This window comes from Bidens hawaiensis, unplaced genomic scaffold, assembly GCF_021521415.1.
Source record: "Bidens hawaiensis isolate Kalapana, Puna unplaced genomic scaffold, B.hawaiensis_p1.1 tig00012940_1, whole genome shotgun sequence".
In the NCBI taxonomy this organism is placed as follows: domain Eukaryota; kingdom Viridiplantae; phylum Streptophyta; class Magnoliopsida; order Asterales; family Asteraceae; genus Bidens; species Bidens hawaiensis.
The window spans coordinates 76,379-98,009 of NW_027492078.1; the positions used below are offsets into that span (position 1 = coordinate 76,379).

The 21,631-nt window shown below is 35.1% G+C and overlaps 3 protein-coding genes across 3 annotated transcripts; 1 reads left to right on the forward strand and 2 right to left on the reverse strand.

Moving 5' to 3' along the window:
* Window positions 1-166: 166 nt before the first annotated feature.
* LOC143542578 (putative transcriptional regulatory protein At2g25830) lies at window positions 167-3,923 on the reverse strand. Its single transcript, XM_077035134.1, has 7 exons — window positions 3,781-3,923; window positions 3,523-3,677; window positions 2,797-2,858; window positions 1,893-2,049; window positions 1,535-1,819; window positions 747-860; window positions 167-334 (listed from the first exon to the last, which is right to left on the reverse strand). The coding sequence occupies exons 1-7, from the start codon at window positions 3,869-3,871 to the stop codon at window positions 242-244; spliced, it is 957 nt and encodes a 318-aa protein (XP_076891249.1). The 5' UTR covers window positions 3,872-3,923; the 3' UTR covers window positions 167-241.
* A 6,328-nt stretch (window positions 3,924-10,251) lies between these two features.
* Window positions 10,252-10,850, reverse strand: LOC143542614 (uncharacterized). The gene has a single exon (XM_077035167.1). The coding sequence runs from the start codon at window positions 10,848-10,850 to the stop codon at window positions 10,263-10,265; it is 588 nt and encodes a 195-aa protein (XP_076891282.1). The 3' UTR covers window positions 10,252-10,262.
* Window positions 10,851-12,127: 1,277 nt separating this feature from the next.
* Window positions 12,128-15,279, forward strand: LOC143542579 (protein NONRESPONDING TO OXYLIPINS 2, mitochondrial-like). The gene is made up of 3 exons (XM_077035135.1): window positions 12,128-12,260; window positions 12,449-12,567; window positions 15,117-15,279. Exons 1-3 carry the CDS (start codon window positions 12,130-12,132, stop codon window positions 15,140-15,142), a joined length of 276 nt encoding a protein of 91 aa, XP_076891250.1. The 5' UTR covers window positions 12,128-12,129; the 3' UTR covers window positions 15,143-15,279.
* The last annotated feature ends 6,352 nt before the right edge of the window (window positions 15,280-21,631 follow it).

Sequence of the window (21,631 nt, forward strand, 5' to 3'; positions counted from 1 at the left end):
ACAAAACGCAATGCAACACATGAACAAAAGACACGATTTAAAACTAGATCAACTAGCCTTTTTTTACTTAAATAAAAATTTTCCATTAATAATTTCACGAAAGGATCCAATTACAATCGACTAGCTTTAATTATTCTTAGAAAACTCACCGTCTTTCTCATATTAATAATACAACTCAAGACAAGAGTTGACACAAAATTGTACAAATTAAGGTCAAATCCATATATAATTCTAAAATCAATCATCTCTGATCAGTATAAACAGCATCAACATCATCAAGATCAAGTAAACTTGACATCAATTCCTTGTTCAACTCCATAGCTTCATCATCCACCTGCAATTCACCAACAAAGAATAAGTTAACCTAAAAGAAGTAAATTTAATAAACATTCAGGACCACTTGTACTAACTTAGTTTTATGCAACACTTTTTCCTTTAATAAATAGCAAATGAGGTATCATGTAAGCAAGGCTCCAAAAGTAACACTACAAAAGTATGACGTGCGCCAACTAAGCTATAAAAATTAACAATTTATTGCAGGCATATTCCCAAAATCTAACTTTTTAATATTACAAACATATCTTGTCACCCACTGTTTCCAGTTTTAATAATAAATAATGAAAATAAAACTAGGTTAAGAGTATATTTAACTTCATAAAGATATGTATTTGGATTCGAGTTTGATTGATTATAACAGAAAACAAGATATAATGAAATATATCTACAAAAATATGATCCGAGTATACCTCAATCGTAGTCAGTGGAAGTAATTCAGAGCCATTATCTTGCTCAAACGTAATTCCTTCCACACGCAACTTTGATAAAATTTCTGCAAAATTCTCTGACGAGCTAACAATTTTGTAGTATCTACAAAAATTAAAATAACAATAAAACTATGTTAAACGAGCATATCTCCTTAAGCTTTTTCGAAAATAAAACCACCATAAAAAATTTTGTAAAGATATATTTCTCCCTCACAAGAAAATTTGAGATTTTTACCGAACTCAAACAAAAACAGACGGTTTGGTTTTATGTTTTCGTAAAAACCAAATTTTGGTTTGGATTCAGTTTTGCATGTAATAAGACCAAAAAACCAAACTGATTGTATATATTTTCATTTTATTTATTTTCAATGTTAAGTAATTTATGAGAACTTAATAAATAGTGCAACGCGAATATTTTAGCTCAAATGTATAAAGATCGATTAATCATTAATTTGCAAATATGTATATATATATATATAAAATGCCCGAATTAGTTATTTTGGGTCAATTTTTATTTTTGGCCCAAACTTTTCAAGTCAAAATGGTAACTGAAACCAAACTGTGTTTGGAAACTCAATAAACAACTTTTTTGTTTTAGCCCAAACCGACTCATGGACACCCCTAACTTATACCAGAGTACCACTTGACGACGTGTCAAATTACCATGTCCTGAATTAGCCAATCTTTAATTTGCTTTTAAGCACAAAAATCTTTAATTTGCTTTTTTAATTAAAAAATCCTTAATTTTCTCATGTTTTTTCTAAACGCAGATAGTACCTCTCGGCCTTGTCTTCTTCAGGTTCATCATCATCAATGGAAGGTTCGATCACATCATCAGCACCAGCATCTAAAGCAATGTTAAGTAGTTGGTCCTTATCAGCATCAGTAACTTTCACATTCACAATCCGGGCCCGTTTAAACTTAAACATAATCGAACCAGGATCCGCCATCTTTCCGCCACAATCTTTAACCACTTCTCTAACTAGTGCCACTGACCGGTTGATTTTGTCGGTTGAAACCTCGACTATTATACCAACTCCACCATAACCGTATACCTGAGGTTATTGATCATGGCCCATGTTATTATTTATTGACGGATTTTATTTGTCTCAAATATGAACTTGTTACCTCGTATACTTTCTCAATGTATGCTTCTTGGTTTTTATCAGAAGCCCGTTTAATGTTTCTCTCTAGGATTTCCTTTGGCACGTCAAGCTCTTTAGCCTTCTCGAGAATGGCTGCAAGAGCTGTATTTGATATCGAGCTTGGCCCACCTTTCTTCACACTTAGTATAAGATAAAATGTGATTGGTATGTTTGTGAGAATATAAATATGTGAATGATAGATCTTGTTCTTCGGTTTTGCAAGTGAAGAATAATATGAAAGCTACATTTACACACTACATATTCTGTCACGAACAAAAATATTATATGATGTGGCAGATATGATGTCATCAGAAGTTACCATGGCTTTAGGGGTGTTTGTAGGTTTAGATAATCTGTGAATCAGAATTACATAACCAATTTTAATAAAAAGAGTGTTTGGAAGTGTTTATGTTGTTTTAAGCTGAATATATTAGAGAATCAGATGTTTTGAGTGTTTGGAAAATCTTAATGTTTTATGGAACTAATATAAAATAACAAAAAACAATTTGTTACTTTTTTGTTAAATGGGAAATAAAGGTCTCTCAACTTCGGGGTGCAGCTGGTATACAACTATTTATCCAAATCTGATTTGATACCAAAATAATCAAGTAATCAAAAGAAAGTATTGTTATCAACAAAAAAAAAAAGACAGACTACTACGACGTTAAGCTACAATAATCAGATAAAGGGTTAATAATGTTTTAACTCTCACAGGTCGAAAGTTGGCTAAAGTGTGTTAAACGACTAAACCCACTAAATTACTTAACTAAAAAAAATATACACTGTTGTTTTTAATGTGCAAGTGTAACCATGCTTAACAACTTAATTATATATAACATGTTCTAAGTTCCACAAGGGCACATAAGTAAATAATTCAAGGAACTTACGCAGATACAACTTCTTTTCCGACTTTTGCATAAAGCTTAGCTTTCTTTGCATCTTGAACCCCCTGCATTCATGCCTAATAATGAATGCAGAACCATATTTAAGTAATAAAAACCTTGCTCCAACTAACTTTTATGTTAAACTTCCATGCTATATCATCATCTCTCTTTTGTAAGATTATTATTATTATTTTGCATTATCTTTCACATTTGGAATCCAACTTCACATTTGATTGGCAAAGTTGACTTTTTGAGTCAAATCTATTATCTTCCACATTCGAAATTCAAGTACTTTTTGCAATTAAATGAATAGCAGCAACATTCTATTCTTAGCATTGGTTATAACCATGGTTAATCCCCACCCCACTAATTAATTTTGGGCTAATCAGTCAATGGGCCAAATCCAGCCAAAATCAGAATTGATCAGACTTAGTCGGCATTTTCTGGTAAGACTTCGGCTAAAATCATCAGCGGTTTCCAGTGAGATTCCAGCCGATTTTCAGCCAAATTCGTATGTGTATATATAAAACTGAAAATTACGTATAAAAGTGTGTGTGTGTGTGTATAACTTAAAATTATACATTAAAGTCTGATCCGATTAATCCAAATTAAATGCTAGTCCCCACCGACTAGCGATTTCCACAACACTAGTTATGACAAAATGCGAGTACCAAATATCACATAAGAATTTAAATATTAAAAGCTTTGACTTTTTCAATTTGACCTAACCTTTCTGCCTGCAATCTTGCAAGACCTTCTTCCCATACAAAGCGGGCCTCGAGTCCAAATCTTTCTGACAGAACCCACAGACTGGAACTCAACCCATTTTGCACAAGACGAGTACAATGAAGAAGAAGACAGATTCGTGTGTAACCTAAGAGCACCTAAAACCAAATTCAAAACATGGGCTCAGCAATAGCGTAATTGAAGAAAAAAGATTATTAATTTGCAGAAAACAATCAAACAAATAGGGTTTGATTAGTTAACCTTGAATAGGAAATGAATTGGGGGATTTGAGAGGGATAGTGGTGGAGAATCTGTATACAAGTGCCCCGAAATATCTGGTTGAAGAGCTCATTGTGGTTAAATGGATCGAGATGTGTTTAATAATTTGCAGGTTTTAGGGTATAGAGATTGAAGGTTCGAATGTTGAAGATGAATGGAGAAGATAGAATTTGATTGACGCCATCTTTTGGCCTTTTGGGTTTTGAAAATTACAGTTTTGCCCCTGGTTAAATAACCCAATGAGTTGTAATAAAATGTATATGATAAGTCATAATAAGTCAAACTACAAAAATGATTAAAACGTGTCAAAACGGGTTGACATTTCTTGACTTTTTTTTAATCGAACAACAAAAACGGAGAAAACTTTTTAATTTTTTTAGTTTTGTATTAATATTTCGAGTTGTGATTTTTTAATTATTTTTTTTTTTTGAATCTTTTAATGAGGGTTTCTGAAATCTCAACCCATTTTGACATATTTCAAAAACCACTCATTAAAAAATTCAAAAAAATATAAAATTAAAAAATTATAAGTCAAAATATAAATCAAAAACTAAAAATATAAAAATTTCCTATGTTTTTCTCGTTCCATTAAAAAATAACACTCAAGAAATGTCAACCTCTTTTGATCTATTTCAATCTTTTTTTTAGTTTGACTCATTATATACATTTTAATATAACTCATTCAACCCCAATGAGTACATTTGCCACCCCTAGTTTAACCTAACCTTTTTGAGTATTAACAAACATTTTAACTATATATGTACATCATCCTCATTTATCGTGTAAGTCGCATACACTGAACGCATGACTTCCGTAGAATACATATCATTGTAACATCAGTCAGCTTCAGTAAAGTTATATCATTGTCTATGTGTTTATCACTCTAGACAAACGATTGTATCTACTTGAATTTGTCTGTCAGTGTGGCAATTAGGCATTCAATAAGGATTTGAGTATCTTCCTTCTGACTTGCACCACTTAAGTTACAACTTAAAGTAGAGGTATTTGGCTTTAGATTAATTTATCTTTGGACTTTTGCACTCTATGATTGCTAGCCACTACTCTAGTTTTTAATTTCAACTCACTTTATCCTCTCCTATTAACACAATATCATCTACAAACATCATGCATTATGAAAGTGACTCTTGGATCGATTTTGACAACTCATTTAAAAATACAACAAAAAGAAAAGGACTCAATGTGTATCCTTGGTGTAGTCCCAGCCACCTCCATAGAGAAAAGTTAGTACACCCCCACCGGTGCTCTCATACGGGTAGAGCTACACCTCCATAGAGAAAAGTTAGTCCCTTTCCTCCTTTAAATGAAACTTGGAAATGGAATGTTAAAGACGAAATAATTGCTTTCCTTTTAGAACAACAATACAATTGACTCCTAATAATACTTACAAGTGCGTTGATCAGTTTAAGACCGTGCTCGGGCATATGAAAATTTGGTCGTAAACAACTGTTGTATATATACTTTGTTGGCTCAATTGTTGTTTGGCCCAAGTGTAAAGCCCAGCCCAAAAATTATTAGGGTTTATTATATTTGATAATGTCTCGACTAGCAAGTTTGGTTAGTCTATATAAGCCGAGTTATGGTTAGACATTAGAATAAGAAGTTGGTGTAACCAAGTTAGGGTTCATCAAGAGTCAAACCGAGTTACGGTTTGAGGGTTTGTAATCAGTTTTTTGAGTTATATTTTCTGATTAATATAAACGAGAGTTATTCATTTACTTGGTTTTTGATTATCGATCCGGGACTTGAATTGGTATCAGAGCCAAGTTCAAGAAATCGATAATCGGGTATCGTAAGGAAGCGACTGGTGGCTTGAGGAGGAGCTATCTGTCGCGTATTTCAGAGCCGGGTTGGGTTTCCGAATCGAGGGTACTGTTACGGTGGGCTGTTTTTGCTACGACAACTCGGAAGTAGGTTACGGCAGCGAGCGAGTTTACGAATCAGAGTAGCTACCGGCGGTGACAGGTTGCTCCGGTAGGTTTACGGTGACGGAAGCAGCGGCTATTCTCTTGGCTTTGAAGTTCGGGAACCAAGTGGGTGATTTTCGAACGTCTATCTCGTAGCAATTTCAGTTGTTGATTGGTGTACAAGTTTGAAATCTTAGAGATAGAATTTATGGTTGCTTGCTGTGAGCATCGGTTAAACAAGAAAACAAAGAAAGGTGAAAAAGTCATATATTTTGTTTCTTTCTAATAACTCAAGGGGTCACAAAAGTCAAGTTATTATTTGAATTTTGGGGACAAGGATTTGGAAAGGTACGAAAAAAAAAGAATAGTTTACAAATAAAGTTTTTCCCTACACGATTCAGTTTTTGGAGAGATATTCGTAACTAGGTTTCACAAACAAAAAAGTTCTGAAAAGTTGTTCATAATTTATTGGTTTGTATTTGTTTCAAAGAAGTGGAGCAAAGGTGTTCTACGTCAATGCCAGGTGACGAAGAAAGACCAATAATCCAACCCAAAGCGAGTGGGGAGGTATCTCTACAGGTTCTAAAGTTGAATGAAACTAATTACATCACATCGGCGATTGTGGTGGAAGCGATATTGGATGATCAAGACCTATGGGAAGTTGTTCAACCAGAAGAGGGTACGGTTATTGATGCGAAGAAGAATAAAACGGCAAGATCGTTTTTGTTTCAAGTGGTGGATGGCGATATTTGTCACACCCCGACCAATGAAGGCGGAAACGTCGAGGCGCGACATGATTGTTCATTGCACAACGACACTATAAAGTGACATTATTTAAACAACTCATTTAAAACCATATCATCATAAATAACACAACAATTGTTCATACAAAATGCCAAATAGATAGATAAACAAATAACTTGTTCTTTCATTTTCTAATATCCTAAAGCCAAGATGATAAGTTTCTTCAAGTAATCCAATCAAGCTAACATCAAACCTGTAACACTGCATAAAATAGAGTTTGTCAACACAAAGGTTGGTGAGCAATTTTCATAGTTTTGGACAGTAAGTAAATAGTATGAAATCCACAACTAGTATATGAAAACAATAAATAATAGCGACAATTTAGATAATAAAACCGTCAATAAGAATACATTGACGAACCGTCAATAAGAATACATTGACGACAATAATGAAATCGTCAATAAGAATACATTGACGACACCTTTCTATATGGGGGTACCATATATACACGGATTAACGTATGATCATACTTTGATGAGGCTACCCGCCTTAGCATTCAAGAATTTGCACATAATCATGTAAAACATATAACACCAAATCGAGCGTTTATTTAAGTAAACATATACAATAAGTATTGTGGTTTAAGACTCAAGTATAAATCATTTGAATTTGAATAAGTATGCAATGTCACCCCCAAAATGAAAGATAGAAAACGTGGGATGAAAAAGTACTCACATTAATAAGTAACTTGAAAGATAGTGTCGTGAATAATCAGAGAGATCGGTTTAACGAACAAGACCTATATTAGACGGGTCTTGTGTTAGTAGGTAGTCTTGGAAGGGTTTAAAATAAAATACATGACAAATAAAGTAAATAAATAAAGTTTAGGGTTTAAAATGTAAATATTTGAGAAATTAAAGAAACGAGTTTTGTAAAAATAAGTTTACTCGAAACCGGGTCTCGGTATTCTATTCATTAGTTTTTTTTTTACTCAACCTATGTTAAGTAATAATGTGAGTAATTTTTCATCCCCCTTTTTCCATATTTTATTTTGGGGGTGACATTGCATACTTATTCAAATTCAAATGATTTATACTTGAGTCTTAAATCACAACACTTATTGTATATGTTTAATTAAATAAATGCTCGATTTGGTGTTATATGTTTTACATGATTATGTGCAAATTCTCGAATGCTAAGGCGGGTAGCCTCATCAAAGTATGATCATACGTTAATCCGTGTATATATGGTACCCCCATATAGAAAGGTGTCGTCAATGTATTCTTATTGACGATTTCATTATTGTCGTCAATGTATTCTTATTGATGGTTCGTCAATGATTGACGGTTTTATTATCTAAATTGTCGCTATTATTTATTATTTTCATATACTAGTTGTGGGTTTCATACTATATACTTATTGTCCAAAACTATGAAAATTGCTCACCAACCTTTGTGTTGACAAACTCTATTTTATGCAGTGTTAAAGGTTTGATGTTAGTTTGATTGGATTACTTGAAGAAACTTATCATCTTGGCTTTAGGATATTAGAAAATGAAAGAACAAGTTATTTGTTTATCTATCTATTTGGTATTTTGTATGAACACTTGTTGTGTTATTTATGATGATATGGTTTTAAATAAGTTGTTTAAATAATGTCACTTTATAGTGTCGTTGTGCAATGAACAATCATGTCGCGCCTCGACGTTTCCACCTTCATTGGTCGGGGTGTGACAATATTCTTCTTCAGATTTCTCAATACAAGAATGCCCGGGATATATGGACGGCTTTGAAAGCACGGTATGTTGGGGCCGAGCGAGTTCAAAAGGCTCGACTGCTAACTTTAAAAAATGAATTTGAGAAACTCAAGATGGCGGAAACCAAACAGTTAACGAGTTTGCAGGAAAAATAACAAGTATGGTTTCAAATGCAACGAGTCTAGGTCACGTGTTCGAGCAAGATGTCTTGGTGAAGAAGTTGCTGGATGCGGTTCCAGATAAGTACTTTCAACTCGTAGCCTCAATCGAGCAAAGTGTTGATCTTGATAGTTTGATGTTTGAAGATGCTATTGGAAGACTTAAGGCATTTGAGGAACGTCTACGAGGGAGAGAACGCGCTTCAAATTCACAAGGTCAGTTACTTTTCACTCGATCAGAAAGTAGTTATAAAGGCAAGTCGTATGATCAGTCCGGTAGCCGAGATAAGGGTTGGCCGAGTTCACATGGGCGTGGAAGAGGCCATGAAACTGGAGGTCAAGACCGAGACGATGAGGACCAAGATGGTTGCGAAAACCGAGGTGGTCAAGATCGTGGGCCGGGTCATGAGGGACAAAGAAGAACCAATGATCGTCAAAGGAGAAGAAATGATAGATCACAAGTTCAGTGTTACCGTTATGATGAGTTTAGTCACTTTGCGACTATGTGCCCGGAACGTATGAAGAAAAAGAAAGAATCTAATTTGAACAAAGTTGATGGTTTTGATCCATCGTTATTTATGATTAAAGGTGATCAAACAACAGTTTTACTGAATGAAGATGGTGTGATTCCAAAGCGTTTCGAAACCGAGCCGATGGAGAAAGATGTTTGGAATCTCGACAACGGAGCATCGAATCACATGACGGGTAATAAAGCGTACTTTTATGAATTGAATGAACAAGAAACGGGAACGGTGAAATTCAGAGATGAATCTTGTATTGATATTCGGGGAAAAGGGTCGGTCCTAATTGAAGGAAAGACGGGGGAGCAGCGCCTGTTAACCGATGTCTACTACATCCCGAGCCTACAGTGCAATATCATAAGTCTTGGTCAAGCAACGGAAGGTGGATGCGGATTCACATGAAAAATGATTTGCTAACCATTAAAGATAATACAAGTAAGCTTTTGATGAAGGTGGCAAGGACCAAGAACAATTATACAAGATTAGCCTCAAGATAGCAAGTCCCGATAAACGAGCAATCATTGGAATGAAGAATTTTGCAGGTAGAGATCTTCAAAGTGTTGGACTGAAATAAGACAAGCCGGTTACGAGTCAGATTCCAATCAAAGATCCAAGTTCCAAAATTCAAAGTCCAAAGAAGAGTGTTCAAGAACTTAAACGCGTGGTCAAGAAAGTGATTCAATCCCAAAGGAAGGTGTCTAATGATCAAACGAAGCAAGTGTTACTTCAAGCTAGGTGGAGCCCAAAGAACATTGCAAGAGATCAAGAAAAGCCTTGGGAGAATCAAGAGAATGATGACAAGCGTGAAGTTGAAGATCCGCCAATTTCGAGTAGGAAATTAGGGGGTGAGTTGGGTGAGTCAGATACAACATTGAGGGGGTGATTGTTGGCTCAATTGTTGTTTGGCCAAGTGTAAAGCATAGCCCAAGAATTATTAGGGTTTATTATATTTGGTAATGTCTTGACTAGCAAGTTTGGTTAGTCTATATAAGCCGAGTTATGGTTAGACATTAGAATAAGTAGTTGGTGTAACAAAGTTAGGGTTCATCAAGAGTCAAACCGAGTTAGGGTTTGAGGGTTTGTAATCAGTTTTTCGAGTCATATTTTTTGATTAATATAAACGAGAGTTATTCGTTTACTTGGTGTTTGATTATCGATCCGGGACTTGATACTTGTATAGTAGTACGTAAGTAGATGCATATATAAAAGTATAAAATTGATATTCTTTTCACCTTAAATTAGAGAAATATGCCATGAAGATCGATGATTATAAATATTATTAAACCATAAAAGTAAACAGAGTTTAAGACATTGTTATAAACATTAAACTAAATTAAACTAAACATAACTAATCAACACATTAACTAATCTCAACAACTTTATTTACCATGTTGTCATATTCTTCACCAACATAATCCGACAGGTTAATATACTTGTCTTCTTGTCTTGACTCTCTCCACCTTGCTCTACAAATCACACAAGTCCTCGACCTTTTACTCTTCCATGCCGTCAAACACACCGCATGAATCGGATTCTTACACGCGCCACACGCCACAACCCTCCTACAACCAACCCCTAACTCCTCCAAACAAACCGGACACTTAGAACCATCCTCTACATGCACCAACGACTTCCTAGCTTTCCAACGACGGTACAGCTCGTGGAAACGTTGTCTGATCGGTGCACTGGCAATTGCTTCGACGGATACTTTGGCGGAGAGGAGACGTGTGAGTTGACATGGTCGGAGAGTGCGACGATGAAGACATGGGTCGTTGGTTGAAAGAGAGAGAACGTGAACGTAGAGAAAGAGAATGTGTTTGCATGGGGTGGTGGGGTCCGGGCACGTGCATGCCGGGGTGGTGGTGTAGACGTTTCTGGTGGTGCCGAGGATGAAGAAGGTGGAGTTGGAACGGTGGAGGAGGCGGAGAGGGGTTTCGGGTGGTTGCATATTGTAGTGTACAAAATACAAATAAATGTTATTGGTGTGAATTTATATTCTGTGTGTGATAGTAGGAAAATAATAATAATAATGTATTTAGTGCATATTGATATATTATTTTGAGGGCTGTTGATACAAATTTAAGTGACTTGAGGAAATTAGTGTATTGACTTGTTAAGGTTGAAGAAATTGATTTCCTTGATTTATGCATAAGTTATAAAATATTTGATTAATGTTTTGGTTAGGTTTTGAAGGAAGGAATATGGAGGGGAACTAGGCTGAAAAGGTGGGATTGTTGAGGTGGTTTTCCATGGAAATGGATTTGAGGTTCTCAACAAGCGAAGTCAACTTGTAACTTATAAGTTAGTTATAGCCTATAGGGGTCAACTATCAATAAAAGTACTTCAAAAAAAGGTTAAGTTACACGTTTACTATTTGCAATTACGTTATTTACTATGGAGGGGCTTTAAAGCTCCTTCACGTCATCGCTACGTAAGAAAGAGGGCTTCGAGCCCTTCTCCATAATGCTTCGTTGTGGTTTAAAGCCCTTTGAACGCCCCGATATATATATATGTGTGTGTGTGTATGCGTTTGTATGAGAGGGAGGAAGAGAAAGAAGAACATACGGCCCACCATTTATACCCAAAGGCACCGGTTGTTCCAAAGCCCCCCCCCCTCCGCGCCCCTCGGCGGTGTCGCGCCTTCCGCGCCCCAACGCCACCCCATAGCGGACCGCCTTATATATTGACAATTAATAATTCACCACTTTGCATTCGAGTAGCTGGATGAAGACTTGAGATTATCACACTTGTTCATGGAACTTGTATTGATATCCCTATAATTTCCTATAATGACCAGGATCGAGAAGTGAATCATTTGAAATTGTGAATGAGCTAGAAATTATAAAAACCATAAGTATAATAAGTTGGGTCATCCAAATAATCCGAACCCTATAAACCTCTAGTAAAATGATCGCCCATAACCCAATAGTTTGTTTTAAGGATTTGACCACTTACCCATTCAGTGATTTTGGCATTGAACGCTCCCCAAACAGGTATCAATAATAGACATCTGCTGGTGGCATTCCAGCCTTCCTTCGCCTCTCCGACTAAGGAACAGGAAATTATCCGAATAAGTAAACCGCATTCGGATTGATCAAACCGAATATCCAAATAAGAATTCAAATCGGTTTTTTCGGTTTCGGTTTTCTAAACAGTGAAAGACAAACCCTCGCTAAAACCATTTTCGGCTTTCTCGATCCGTAACCCTAACCTCCACTCCATCATCAATGGCGTCTCGATACCGCTCGATTTCTAGACCAGCTTCCACAATCTTCAAATCCATGGCTACTCCTTCACCTAAACCCGCTTCAATTCCATCTCTCACTCCTCGTTCAACTCCAGCAACATCTTTAACCAGGTAGTTTTCAATTCCATTTTTAGGGCTTTTAGCTTCTATAGCTTTGTATCTTATTAGGCATCTACTATAGGTCTATGTATAGTAATGATTGTAGTTTTTCAAATAATTAGTTTAGTTTTTGTATTCAAAGATGTAAAGTTGATCTTTTGAATGCAATTTCATGAACAGTATAAGTGTTTTTGTCACAGGTCATTTCCTCGAGTAGGCTGTGTGCAATCTCTGTTGCCGTTACACACGGCGGTGTCCTCTGCGCGACTGACGTCTTGTCTCGGGATCGACTCGAAAGGGTCAAGGTCTTTGTCTCAGGGTATGCTTTCCAGTGCCAACCCGGGAGTTTGATATTTTCTCTCTTATTTTTATCTGTAAGCAAGCATACTACTTTGTATTATTTCGTTGGAGCAACATTGGTTGATTTTAATTTAGGCTGCATCAGTGGCGAAGCTTGGACGCCGGGGGGGGGACTCAAAATGCATTAAAAAAATCATAAACGAGGGGGGCCGGGCTCAAATTTTCGGCCGAAAAACGGATACATTTACACTACTGCGAAAAAACAGGGCGGACCGGGCTCAAAATTTCGGCCGAAAACGGGTAAATTTACACTACGTATAAAATTTTCGGGCAAAAAACAAATACATTTACACTGCTGCGCAAAAAATAGGGGGGGCCGGGGCCATCCCTGACCCTAATGATACTTCGCCATCGGGCTGCATACTTGTTTCAATATACGTCTAAAAGCTGAATGTTGGAAATCCAATTTTGAAGAAATGGCCTACAAAATGAATGTGGCATTATAGTGTTCGCTTTTTGGCTGAACGGATGCTTTAATTGATTTTTGGTTTGCCTCGTGGGTGAATGCAGCAATTTTCTTCTATGGCAAAGTTCAACCTTTTGCAAATTAGTAATCTTTACAAATGTGATACGCTTACTTAGTGATAAGATATGCTTATAGCTGGTTAGGAATTAGAATGTGTGCCTAAGCTTAATATGAACTTGAGTCTTGATATAATAAAGACAGGCAGACTCACAGAAGACTAGTAGATTAAGGCTATAGACGTGTTTAGGTTTTGCATGATTATACACTTGTAATTCTGTTTCATTTTAGTCTTCTTAAGTTAGGTATGGATGTCTCAAGTCTGAAGAGTGAGACATCCAAGTTTCTCCGGTTAGATTTTTCAGTTGGTGGTCTTATATCATATCTTGCATAGTTTTGTTTTCTCTTGTAAGACTGTAGCAGTTCTCAACTAGTTTTTGCTCTAATAGTGCCTTGGAAATTTGGATTAATGGGGAAATAAAATCAATATTTGGAATAGGAAACATGCATGTTAAAGAGGTGGGGCAGGGCAGGGTACATTTATTTGAGTTAACTGCATTTTCTTGAAAACAATTGTAAAATAAAATACTTGAGTAGCTTTCTCTAAAGCGAAAAACTGATACAGCAAGCCTTTTATCGTGAACCAGCTGGATTGAATATAAATGGAGCTGAAAAGAGATTATAAAACTATATAACCAATATCTCCTAGGGTTCGAGGACATGGAGATTGTTTAATGCACTCATATATAAGTCTCTTTTTTTAGGTAGCGTGTTGGTTAACTAGGCATGCCAATGAATATTGTTATATGCACTATGATCTGATTCATGGCCCAACTTTGTTTTAGTGTTTTGATAATAACCCTTAACACTCATAGACTCACTGAGCTCGAGGTTGGCTCTTTTGACTTAAACAGAGCTAGAGTGTGTTTTGATCTGTCGTGAGAAAGTTTTCTGGCTTGAGTTTGGCTTGTTTATTGCTTATAATTTATTTAATTATTTTTATATGTATTTTAATTAATTTTTTGTATACTTATAATTTTATATATTTATATATAGTAATTTATGTTATTTATTTATTTGTATTTTAATTATTTGTATAATAGCATTTACTATCTTAGATATTTCTATTAAAACTAATTGTAATTATTATATTTATATAAATAATATGCATGTTTGAGCTCATGGACCTAGTCAAGCTTGGTACAACAAGCCCAGGCTCGTTTATTAAACGAGCTTCGGTTTAGATTTGAGTATGGGCTAGAACTCATTTAAGCTTTGTTGTATTTGAGCTTTTCTCGAGACGATCTCGAGTAGTTCACGAACGGCTCGGCTTGTTTACACACCTAGCAACCACTGCTAAGGGTTTTTTTTTAATATATATGTATATTTGGAAACCAATGCGATTTTGGTCATCAAGTGTTTGGCTTTCGCTTTGGGTCCATTTATCTCCAGAATTTCAACTTTTCTCAGGAGTAATGAGCTCAAAAGACAACATAATTAATAGCAGCTGAGATGCAAACATTGAAAACATTGCCGAATTTAGAGGCTAAAGTGCTAAATACCTTCAAATCAGTGATAAATAACCTTACCTTTTCAGTTTTAAAGAACCAGCGCACCTAACCTTTAATTTCACTATTTTGGCAATAAACAGCCTTCAGTAATACAATTAGCATAACTATGTTTGAAGTTTGTTTGTTGCTGTAATAGTGAAAATTAAAAATCTTAGACCGTTGGTTGTTCAAAACTTAAAATTGTTAGATTCTTTATTGCTATATTCTGTAGTGTTTAGTTTTGAAACTCTGCAGTGTTTTCAAAGTATGCTAGCTCTGTTTGTTGGGCCCAAAATTCTTACAAAAGGTTAATATTTGTTGGGTTAAATATAAATGGACCGATCCATTGGATCACTTATTGGATTAGTGAGTTGCTTTTAAATCTTCACAAGATTCTTATGTTTTTGCTAATCTTGTTTCCTGTCTTAATTTCTCTCAAATGTTCATGTTTAATCCTGACTGATGCACTTTCTGACTGTTCTTTTTTTTTTTCAGAGATGGGTCTGAGTGTGCCTCGATAAAGAAGGTTTGTACACGAAAGAGGACACTTTAATTTACAAGATTTTCTAGCAACAGTTTCATATAACCCTTGCAACACTTGAGTTCTTAAAACATTCACTCTTTCAGTTGTGGTCAGAGTTCATAATATTATTGTTTCATTTTCTAATTTTGACGTTATTTTACTAATCTCGTGAAAATAACGTTAAAAGTGACGGACGGTTAATCAGGCATCATGTAGTGGCGTTGATAGCTGAAAGATAAGGGTACATGCACCGATCAGCCGGTGTCCCGATGATTGAGTGCTATGTGCCTTATGTCCAAGGCTTGATGCAAAACTACTATCGAGCCGGGGGTCTCACCGGAAGCAGCCTCTCTATCCCTATGGGGTAGAGATAAGGCTGCCTACATCTTACCCTCCTCAGACCCTACCATAGCTTTGCTATTGGTGGGATATACTGAGTACGATGATGATGATGATGATGATGTATTGTTTCATTTTCTAGAATTGTTCTTGTTAATTTTTGTTTGTTGAATTTTGAATCTTGTGATGATTTAAAATTGAAATTTACCATGGTTTTTTGTTGGAATGTGTTATTGGATTTGCAAGTGATCCGGTCTATTTGTTTGATTTTGGGCAAGTCATGTTTGTGGGGTGTTGGGGTGTTCTTCGAGTTCGTTTTTCGGGTTTTGGGTTTTTCGGGTCGGGTTCTTCAGGTTTCAAAGTTTTAAATCTCAACCCGAAACCCAACCCAAATCTCTCACAGGTTTTTCGGGTTCGGGTAATTCGGGTTGGGTTAATCGGGTTTCGAGTATCCTAGAAAATGAAACAAAAAACAAAAATTTTTAAAAAACTTCAATGCTAAAATTAAAACAACATATTCTTCTTTGCTCGTAACTCAAATAATCAAATAATAAACTAACATAACTTGATAAAGTCATAAAACAATTCAAAAGAAGAGTAAAACTAAGTAACTAATTTGAACCTTAATCGTCTTCAATCATACGTGATTTGGTTGTTCGATTACCGTTTCTATTAGTAATAAACGGAACACATAAATTAACAATAAACAATTGATCCATAATAGTTGGAATGACAACAGTCGATTAGGCTCAGATTCTGATAACTTTAGTGACTAAGACTAAGTCAATTATACCTAAATATATATTTAATTTCAAAACTAAAAGTTTATTCGGGTTTTTCGGGTTGACCCGAAACTTATAAATCAAACCTGAGAACCAACCCGAATTACTTCGGTTTGAATTCGGGTTAGTCTTTTCTCGGGTTCGGGTTTTTCGGGTTTTTTCGGGAGCCCTAGTGGGGTGGAAGCTGGAAAGATGTTTTGGGTTGGGCATGGTAACGGGTTAACATGAGTAATTTTACTCGGTTGATTTGACCCTTGAAGATATATATGCAATTGATGTATAAGTATGATGAATTGATGATAACAGATGTTCGTGGTTCGGTTCGTTCGCTTTTGACGAAGTTTTTAGCCAAACTTCTAACTACGGTCTTGGAAAAGATACAGACTAGACCTGGACCGGCCTTTTTTACTATTCAGCTAGCATTCCTAGAGTCCTAGCACTTTAGCAGTATTAGATAGGGATAATACCACAAAAAACCAACCAACTTTCTGTTTTTGTTCACAAAAGTCCCTCAACTCAAGTTTTGCATATAAAAGTCCCTTAACTTGTTAAATTTGAACATAAATGTGAAATGACCTATAATAGCCTATCCATTGCTAATGTGATGCACATGTAAAAATAGATACATAAGCAAGTTATATGATCATTTGATTGTGTTTCCCCCTTTTGTTTTATGGTTATTCTTGGATTTTTTTGTTTCTCGTTTTTAGTTCCCTTGTGACCATAAATATATTCTCTCAAGCAAATTATAAGATAACAAAAACAACATCGCAATCAAAATAATATTGGTTTCGCGATTTAGATAGCGTTTACAATTTTCTAAACAAAAAATGGAAAACATACTTAAGTCATTACTTTCTAATTTGTATGAAACGATTGGAGTACTTGGCTTTCTTCATCGAATATTTGGCTTTCTTGTTCAATATGATGTCCCCTCCCACCACTTCCACCTCTCCTACCTCTTCCACCTCTCCCGCGCATTCCAACAGTACATTCTCTTGTCATCCTTGTTCGAGGCCTCCCTTTTTTCTTGGGTTCTTTTGGCGGTGCTTGTTTTTTCTCATTTGTGCATGTTTTCACATTATGTCCTATCTCCCCACAGTTACCGCAAGTTATTCCTTGCTTTTCAGTTTCATGCCTCTTTCTTTTAATTGATGGCCTACCTGGCATTATTCTCTCTTTTGGAAGAAGTGGCTTAATGTAAGATGGTGACTTCCACATCTTGCTTCCATTTACCGGTTTAATATAGTGCTTGTAGGGTCTCTTTGAACTTCTCAACCTTGAGCCAATCACTTACATATTCCTCCGGGTCATTGTTGGTGAAGTATATAGCAGTTGTTGAATGCAAACAAAGTATTCCTGATATTTACCACAACCTACAACTACACTCTCTATTATCAAGATCTACAGAGTAGGCTTCATATCCATCTCGTACCTCAAACATGTTGCCACCACTCGGGATAACAATCCATTTCCTGGATATAAACATACAAAAAAAGTTAATAACTACAAACTACAACAGATAAACAGCCCAAAGTTGCAACAAAAAAGCCCAAAATGTAACTAAAAAACAGCAAGAAACAATCTCAAAACAGCAAAAAAAAAACAGCCCTAAAATTAGAGCAAATATTCAGCCCCGATGCAGCTAGAAAACAGCCCAAACAAAACTAATTAGAAGCAAGAAGCAGGACCTGAACAGCCCAAAATTACAGCAAAAAAAAAGCCTAAAATACAACACAAAAACAGCCAAACATGTAAAGCAAAAAAAATTTAAAAAAAAAAACAGCAAAAATAGGATTAAAAAAGGATCTTCTTACCTTGAATTTTTTGACCAGTCTCTTATCTTGTTCCTTATAGCCGGACATACATTACCTTCCCACTTCAATGATTTTTTGCTCATTGTGTAATTCCTCTCCATAATAAACATTCTAATCTCTTCCAACATTGTATTAATTGGTTTTCTTCTAGCACTCATAATGACAGCATTAAAACTCACTAATCCCATTCTCAACAGATTCACATGCTCTACCAGTTTCAAAGAAAGCCCTAGACCATGTATTTGGGTCTCTTTCAATTAGATTATCGTAAGCCTCAATACTAATAGATTAAATTTTATCCAATATATAGAGAAATTCATGCTCAAGAGTCGTTTTGGATGCTGCCCAAAATAGATTCCTAAATTCTCCCTCATTATGCTTCTTCTTGAAATTAGCATATATATGTCTTGCACATTGCCTATGTTCAACATAAGGAAGCAAATCCTTTACGGCTTCTACAAGTCCCTGATTATTACACAATAACATAGAAGTAAATAAGGTAGATTTTTAGAAGATGATTGTATAACTTAAAAAAATTGTACCTTGTGTTGGTCGGACATAACTGTCAGACCCCTCCCATCAGATATTCCAATGTCATCTTTCAAGCATTCAATGAACCACTTCCAATTGTCTTTGTTCTCTACTTCCACAACAACCCAAGCTATGGGATAAATCTGGTTATTTGCGTCCCGACCCATTGCTGTTAGAAGTTCTCCTTTACATAACCCTTTTAAAAATGTTCCATCTAAGCCTATTACCCTCTTACATGAAACCCAACCTTCTTTTAAAGCTTTGAAACATATATAAATTCTGCTAAAAAAATTACTTCCATCTGGCATGCCATTCACTCCCACTTTTACAGAACTTTCAGGATTGGATCTTAAAATCTCATGTGCATAGTCCCATATCCTAGCATAGTGTTCTTTCAACCCACCTTCTATTTCATCATTCGCAATAAGTTTTGCCCGAGTACATTAACCTCTACTAACTTTGACCATGTAGTCACGCAATATATCTGCTCGCATTTCTCTTATTCTAACGAAAGGTCTTGCAATGAGTTGTCTAAGGTACATCTTAGCAATCCATGAGGCTGTCACTAGGGAGCCTAAACTGTAATTCCTACTACAATTATGATTATCATTAAGGCTTTTAATTTGAAAAGATGTCTCACTTTGCATCCAAGATGCCCACAGTCTAAACGGACAAGAATAACCTACGTCTTTGTTTCCACATACAACCAAGAGCCTTTTTGTTTCATTTTTTTGATAACTTAAAAGATATCCATTAACTACTCCATAGCAACATATAGCAAACTTTAGTTGTGAAGGATTTTCATACCTATCCCCAAGAATTGGTTTCATGTCTTTCCAGTTCATGTTTGGATCATGAATTGGATAAAGTTTCCGGTTTTCAACGTGTTGTGTACCTTCATTATCCTCATAAACGTTTGGATCATTGTTTCCCTCAACCATTGTCTCACCAACATCGTCGTCAATGTCATTTTCATAATGAAGTCGCATATTCTCATAACAAAGTTTATTCAAAAAAGGATCATCATTTTTCCTATTTAAAGTAGTAACAGGATCCTCATCTTCAAGGTCCACTGACAACGAATCTGACAATTCCTCATCTTCAGTACTTGCTTCATAAGTAGTGTCACTAAAATCATCCTCTTTATCATTTGAGTATGACTCCATTCTATAAAAACATGTACATCCATTGTTAAAAAACAAAAAAACAACCAAGTTAACGATTTAAAAGAAAAAAACATGAGATTGTTAGTTCTAGAAGGCACTTGATAGGAAATTGCCATATACCCAGTAACAAATATATTGATCTAAACATTAAAAAGTTGTTTATTACAACAGGAAGTCATAACCATCAGATAGTTAGTTCTAGAAGGCACATGATAGGAAATTAGGAACTGCCATAAATCCATAATACTACACGAAATTGCATAAGAATAAGCCACGATATCAAACAATAATATTAAACAATGATGATTTGATTCCAAATATATTTATTGATTTTTTTTCCAATTACGTACCTCAAATCGATTGAAAGTAGTCCTGGTAGGGAAGATTAGTTTGATCGTCGTTCTGATGGGGGAGATTTATTCGATCGTTCGTTGTAACATGAGTGCCGCTTCAGTGTTTTTTTTAGGGTTTAATATGTTTGTTTGATAGTTTTTATGATTGGGTTAAAAAGGCTTTCTTTAATAATAAAAAGGCAAAGTAACAGGACAAGTTTTTTTTTTAAAAATTTTACATTTGCGTTCAAATTTAACAAGTTAAGGGACTTTTATATGCAAAAGTTTAGTTGAGGGACTTTTGTGAACAAAAACAGAAAGTTAGTTGGTTTTTTATGGTATTATCCCTATTAGATAAAAATAAATATAAGAAAAAAATGAAAAGCATAGTTTTGTTTTAAATTCTTACAAAGTAAGGATTTTTCATAACTCTATAAAAGTGGTTAAATGCAATTCATATTCATATGCAAATAAAGTACTGAAATGCATAAACTTACAAAGAATGGCCTTACATAATAAAATGTTTACGAAGAAAATTTAAAACTTTAAAAAAATAATATTAATAGAAAACAAACTAATTTCACTAACATTAGTCTGAAAAGTAAGCAAATCAGAAAATAAGCATATAGGAAAGATTCTCGATAAGCATCCAATAATGATTTGGGCTTCTTTTCTTCTTGGACCGAGAACACGGTTTATGATATAAACATTCATACACCAATCTAACAAACATAATGACTAACTGACTACAAAAGCTATTTTTACATTTCATGTGAAAAGTATTGCCCCCTAATGAACTGAAGCACGTCCAAAGCGCATTTGAGAACCAGAACCAAATCGAAACCTGTTTAAAATGACATGTTTGGCTAGAATCAAATCGATACGTTTTGAGAATGACCCATTTTAACCCAAACCAAACCGATACAATTTTAAAAAGACCCTTTGAAACCCGAACAAAATCGATACCTTTTTTATATTGGCTCGTTGACCATAACTAAACTGATACTGTTTTAATGACCAATTTTGACCCGAGCCAAAGCAAATCGAAACATTTCTAAAATGGCCCATTTTCATAAATAAAAATTGAAATAATACACTTGAAAACTAAGAAGAAAAATGAATAGTAACACATACAACGCTCTTATCTTTTGCAATCTTTTCTACCAAATGCGAATTCATTATAACTGGTTATGAATATCGAAAAATAAAAAATAAAAAGCATCAATAAGTTCAACCCTCTTGAAAGTTGAAACTTATGTGAGCATTTCATTTAATTTGTGAGCCCTTCATATTCTTTCATTTTTTATTTTTCAATAGACACTAAAACCAAACACCAAACAAACTAAATACAAATTGAAATAAAACTAAATTGAAAAAAAAAACTAAAACAAAAACCAAAATGAAAATGAAAAACTAAAACCAATAAATCTGAAACCAAATCAAAATAAAAACAGTAAAAAAACCAAAACGAAAAGCGCACATCTAAAACAAAACTAAAGAAAAAAACAAAATCAAACCGA

Coding starts and splice junctions, on each gene's coding strand:
- LOC143542578 (XM_077035134.1), bottom strand. CDS start 3,871: ATGAGCTCTTCAACCAGATATTTCGGGGCACTTGTATACAGATTCTCC. Junction 3,678..3,780: donor CAATTCATTTCCTATTCAAG/GTTAACTAATCA, acceptor ATTTGGTTTTAG/GTGCTCTTAGGTTACACACG. Junction 2,859..3,522: donor GCAAGATTGCAGGCAGAAAG/GTTAGGTCAAAT, acceptor GCATGAATGCAG/GGGGTTCAAGATGCAAAGAA.
- LOC143542614 (XM_077035167.1), bottom strand. CDS start 10,850: ATGCAACCACCCGAAACCCCTCTCCGCCTCCTCCACCGTTCCAACTCC.
- LOC143542579 (XM_077035135.1), top strand. CDS start 12,130: ATGGCGTCTCGATACCGCTCGATTTCTAGACCAGCTTCCACAATCTTC. Junction 12,261..12,448: donor CCAGCAACATCTTTAACCAG/GTAGTTTTCAAT, acceptor TTTTTGTCACAG/GTCATTTCCTCGAGTAGGCT. Junction 12,568..15,116: donor GTCAAGGTCTTTGTCTCAGG/GTATGCTTTCCA, acceptor TTTTTTTTTCAG/AGATGGGTCTGAGTGTGCCT.